A 5,772-nucleotide genomic window follows, 5' to 3' on the forward strand; every position below is an offset into this window, starting at 1 on the left:
GAGACCTGTCTAATGATTCAAAGCATTTTCGATCATTCATTGGTGCTTCATCCCAAATAATAAGTGATGTTTCACTTAGTAGTTGGGAAAGATGAGTGTTCTTTTTTATATAGCAAATTGAGTCATCTGTCATATCTAACGGGATTTTAAACCGAGAATGAGCTGTTCGACCAGAGGGTAAGAGTAGTGATGCTATGCCAGAGGCTGCAACTGCTAGGACAATACTTCCTTGGGAACGTAATGCTGAAATGATCGTCGTCCATAAGAATGTTTTGCCAGTTCCACCATGTCCGTAAACAACAGCCAGGACTTACTTTCCGGAGGAAATAGACGATATGACATGTTCATAAATCATTCTTTGTCGAGAATTAAGACATGCTCGAGAAGATTCATGTTCAAATGTAAGTAATTGTCTATCGTAATTCTTTTCTTCCGTAAGTAATTTGTTATTCAAGTGCTGAAGCAAATCAGACTTTGGCATTGGTAGTCCGAATTCAGAAAGAGATGAAGGAGAGGCTCCTGAACGAAGTAATAATTCAAGTTCGTATAATACATATTGTCTCAGGTCATCATTGTTGGCTATGTCATGATTCCGTTGCCCATCATCTGCCATCTTACGCCATTGCTGGTTCCATAGCTCAACCGGGTTCGATATCTCACAATACAATAGCATTTGCATGAACAATGAACGTAACTCTGAAGCAGTGGCCCAACCTGCAGCTTCGTCAAATGTATATGACCACTCTCTGTCGTCTCCTAGTAAACCTAGTTTTTCACATGCACTACGAAATGTTGGACAAAGTTCACCATGTACTGTTTGTATACAGGCATAGGAACGGCAACCTCTTTGATGTCCTAGCAACATCCGCAAAAAAAATGTCTCTCCACAACTTGGATGTATGTATATGAGCCGTCCTATCGCAGGTTTCTTATTTGATGCTCTATGCATCCAACATTTGCCTGATGGATCCCACCTGTATTCCATGAGATAATCAATGTAATGTAGATGTCGCCCGCTGCTGTCTTTCTCATTGTTTCTCAACCATTCTGTCAAAGTAGTGCATCTATAGAATGTGTTTGCTGCTATGTTGTCTAGCTGATCATTATCTTTAAACGTGATGTGTTGCATGTTTTCTAGATGAACAGCAAGGATTTGCACGGGAGGATTTCTATCATGTATTAGAAATTAAGTATACTCCAGGAGGCCTCATGAGGACATATGAACCTCGCGTCAAGAAAGTTTCGAATTTCATCTACATGAGGGGAATCAGCAGTATGTGTGTCCTCAGTAAGGGAAGGTGATTTTTTAATCGTGTAATGGATACGATCAACTCCCTTTGATATGTACTTGAACAGGTATTTGATGAGCATACTCCAACCACAGTATTCAACGTTGATGTGAGCCATATAATGCATAGATAAGACACGATTGTATGGTACAACGTACCCGTTATCTATTTTCATGCCATTCTTTGTTACAGTGAATCCAGTTGATTGTCTTCTGTAATGAACATATCCACTGTCGTCGAATGATGTTACTTCCTGATATTCTTTTGGATAGTTCTTAGAGCAAGAACCAGAGGACATGCATGGCGCATCTGGTTTAACTATACCGCACGGCCCATGAATCATAAGATCCGTGACAATCTTATACAATTGAGGTTCTAGGATAGGGTTTGGTATCTCAGCAGATATATAGTTGTCAACGTCGGATGCGTCTTTTATTCTATACGGCTGAGTAACCCACAAAAGCAAGTGACAATGAGGAAGGCCCCTCTTTTGGAACTCGATCATGTATAAATCTGCACTGGAGTTAAGAAGCAAGTTATATCAATATAACCTACGGGACAGGTTTTATATTGATGATGTTTACAAAAATATTACGCGAAGAGGTAATGATTAGAAGACTACCTGCAGCAACATCACCAAATGGTTTATTGGTCTTCAAAAAATTCATGATTGATTTAACCTTTCGTTGGAATACTCTTGCGATGATGTCTGGCCGATCTTGGGCCTTCAAGGATGGAAACCTTGCCATATATCTTTCAATCTTTGGCCATTTCACATTACATGTAAAAGTAATGAAATATTGTGGATTCCCATGCACTCGACATATAGCCAAAGCATCTTGGTAATGTTTATACATGTACCGGGGACCACCTATGAAAGATGAAGGCAACACAATTCGTTTGTCAATATCACGTCCTTCAGTATCACCATGTTGAACCGCATCATGTACACCTTGAAGGAATTCAGTACGAAAGACATTTTGATTCATTCTATAGTAATCAAGGCGGCTTTCCTCGATACATACATAGGCATCAACAATATATTGTTGTAAAAGCCGACCTCCCCTTAAAAGTAGACTATATACGTTTGACCGATCATGTAGCAGATAACTGTAATACATGTTCGTGGTCATCTTTTTGTTTTGTGATTGGTTTCTATCACGTAGACGGAGGTCAGGTGACCAACCACTTTCACCATGAATGAAGAGTAATGGATATTGTAATGGCATGTATGACTGATGGAGTTTGTTTATACGTTGTGGGCCACCGTCTCTTTGTCGAATAATAATGTCAAAGCGACAGCATGTCGGATCACCATCAGACACAATTGCACCAATACAGTCTGGAGACATAGCAGTTTTAGAGCCATAAAGACAAACGTTAAAGTGTGGTACATCGGTAGAAGAACACACGTCTCTTGCCGTACGGAAAAGTCTAACTAACTTATTGTACATTTCTAATGTTTTAAGAAGAAAGGCTACAATTTCAGGTTTCAGCCGTGATTGTCTATCAGAAGTAAAAGCGTGTAGTCTGTTGGAAACTTCGTTCTCTGTGTCGTATATATACATTTGAAGGAAACGCGGTTGCTCATTTGGTGGTGGGCATAAAGTACCTAGCCAGTGATGAACCTGACCCTCAATCTTAACAGTATCATCTACTATGGCACCAAAAGAGGTCATAGAAAACATAGAATTATATGCCCTAATGTTTGTAAGAAAGTCAAGTTGCTCATAGAGCTGGACAACAGTAGCATGAGGTCGTTCAGGATATGGAAGTGTCACACGACCTTCTTTGCAACATTGTGTATACATAGAACGTTGGCTGACCGAGGCTGAAACTACGCGCTCGTCATACCAAAAGTAAGCGCCGCAAAACTCACAGATTCTATCACAGTCACCAATATCTAAGTATAATGATCTATTTGCAGATGAGTTACGAAGTAGAGTAGCGCGATAACTTACCTGTGCTGACGACTGATAAAAATGATTGTTATTCGACGCCAGTGATGAGTCTGGTGGAACAGTAGACTGGTGGCAATGTTTTTTTCTAGGTGGCATACCCAATGGACATCAAACTAATTGTAAATATGTAGTGACAACAAAGACGGATAAGGTATAAATGACAATTTATAAAACCAAGCACAACAATAGACAAATTTTGGGGAAACCGTGTTTACCTTCAAACGCCAAGCTATTGAGCACTCTTACAACAAATGGACACGTGATGAGCCACAATAAAAAGCTGACAACTTAACAGTTAGAAAAAAAGCATGCGATTAGCATAAGTGTCGATAAAGGTGAGATACGCTAAATTTGTAACTAAGAATAAACAGATGAGGCTACACATAATTGAATAAACAATGAAAAATGTAGCTAGAATTTTAAAAAGCTGAGACATGATTCTGTTATCCTGTTGCAACCAGCTAAGAATTGCATTTTTGTTAGGTTTAAAAACTACATTCGAGTCAAATCAAATATTGCACCACTCTTTCTCTAATACACACACGGACACACGAACAACAATTAACCCCTTTAAATGACATAAATTAGTAATGTTTAAAACAACTCTGATAACCAATTAAGGTTCTGAACTAAAAATAATTTGAATGAGAATTATTGAGGTGTGGGGGCAGGCATGGAGAAATCATGGTCGACTGTCTGGGCATTGAAGCTTCTTTACATTCATATTCATTTCATATGCAGGTTTGCTGTGACATTAGACAACAACATGCAGCACACAGTATGCATGTATATATGACCTTCAGGTATTGTCACTTAACTTTTGAAATTTACTCTTACTTTCTTCCACTGAAACAAACACACGCACAATACAAATTCATCAGCACTCCAACCATTTATAATTAGATATCCAATTATAAAGTAGAGAATATGTCACACCCCCAAAATCCACCCGCGGAGTACCACCGCTTGGAGGCGTGACATGAGCAGGATCAAGCCACCAATCATATTGAACATGTAATTAATAAGTAAAAGTAAATGTCATTCAAACCACCAATATGAAAGGTGTACAAAACATAAGTCTAATATCACTGTTTAGCGGAAGCGTATAAATAAAACCCAGCATAAGTAAAGTATGAAATGTCATAAAGTGTTTATCCAACGTTCACAATCCGTGCCCACAACGACCGTGCTTCCCGTGCAAGCTCCATAGTACCTAAGGTCCTGCAAGGCATGCAACAACGAATCAACAAACTAGTTGAGCGAGTTCACAGTTAATAGTTCAGTAATCGTAATAGTTTAGTAAGCCTTGTGTTCGTTCATTAAGTCGTGTATCGTATTAGTTCGTATCGCGGCCCTCTAAGCATGTATGCGAAGATTAGGGGAAGTTTCCCAAGTATTCTAGACTAGGTATATTTGTATCGCAGCCACCCGGCATGTGTGCGAAGTTCAGTGTGTAGTTCGCAGCCTTCCTAGGCATGTGTGCGAAGATCAGTTCTATTATCGCAGCCAAGCCCGGCGTGTGTGCGAAGAAAAGTATAAGTATCACTAGTCTAGCAGTATCTTATCAATAACCTTCCTCACCCGAGGACCATATCACTAAGTTCCATTATCTAGGTAAGTACAAGTAAATAATCCAATCCCATTCCCACCCTGGGAACCCCATGCCTTGGCTGTGTGAACTCACCTTGGTTTGCTCGGTATGCTAAGTATGTGCTCACAGTTAATCAATCACGTCCTAGAGTACATAAGTGTACGAATCAGTTTGCATTCATGAGGTTCACGTAATAACAAAATCAATGTTCACCAAGTAGTACATATTACAAACAACATCGTACAAGTCATGCATAGAATCTAACAGCAGTTAGTTAACTCAGTTAAGTTTAGCAGAATAGTTAAGTTACTGTGCTGGTTATCCAAATTGGCAAAACACCCCTTTGTTTCGCCGTGAGCCCCTTTGACGAAACCCATCCCCTTTCGTCGTTCATATTCTTGGCGAAACACACCGCTGTTTCGTCGATTACCCTTGGCGAAACACAATCCTGTTTCGTCGTTCATACCTTTGGCGAAACACATTCTGTTTCGCCATGAGTTCTATTTCGTCAAATCTGTTTCGTGCAGATATCAGTTACGTCAATTATCAGTTACGCAAATAATGCAGCAAACCCTAACAGCCGTCAACATCATACGGACATCATACAGTAATTATTCGGCACAGAATCATCATCTGAACTTCATAACATAAACATCATAACACTAACACCCATCATGATCCTTAGTTTATGCTTATACTAAGCTGATTAACATAATATATCACATTATCGAGCCCTATTAGCATGCCATCGAACATTCAGATCTCACTAACAACATTCATGGTCAAGCATTCAATCGAATAAAAATCCCGGTTCCGTATGGAGTTAATACGCAACTGTTTTTTAGAACCCTAAGCCAACCAAGTCATGCATACGAAATCAAGATCATATTCACGTATTCACATCCATTCCAGAATTTAAACAAGCATATAC

General features: G+C 39.4%; 1 protein-coding gene across 1 annotated transcript; it reads right to left on the reverse strand.

Annotated features, from left to right (window-relative positions):
- Positions 1-1,179: 1,179 nt before the first annotated feature.
- LOC110881517 lies at positions 1,180-2,968 on the reverse strand. Its single transcript, XM_022129746.2, has 2 exons — positions 1,912-2,968; positions 1,180-1,802 (listed from the first exon to the last, which is right to left on the reverse strand). The coding sequence occupies exons 1-2, from the start codon at positions 2,966-2,968 to the stop codon at positions 1,180-1,182; spliced, it is 1,680 nt and encodes a 559-aa protein (XP_021985438.2).
- Between the last annotated feature and the right edge of the window lie 2,804 nt (positions 2,969-5,772).

The sequence above is a fragment of the Helianthus annuus genome, chromosome 10, assembly GCF_002127325.2.
Source record: "Helianthus annuus cultivar XRQ/B chromosome 10, HanXRQr2.0-SUNRISE, whole genome shotgun sequence".
Lineage (NCBI taxonomy): Eukaryota > Viridiplantae > Streptophyta > Magnoliopsida > Asterales > Asteraceae > Helianthus > Helianthus annuus.

Coding starts and splice junctions, on each gene's coding strand:
- LOC110881517 (XM_022129746.2), bottom strand. CDS start 2,968: ATGACCTCTTTTGGTGCCATAGTAGATGATACTGTTAAGATTGAGGGT. Junction 1,803..1,911: donor ATTTGGTGATGTTGCTGCAG/GTAGTCTTCTAA, acceptor ACTCCAGTGCAG/ATTTATACATGATCGAGTTC.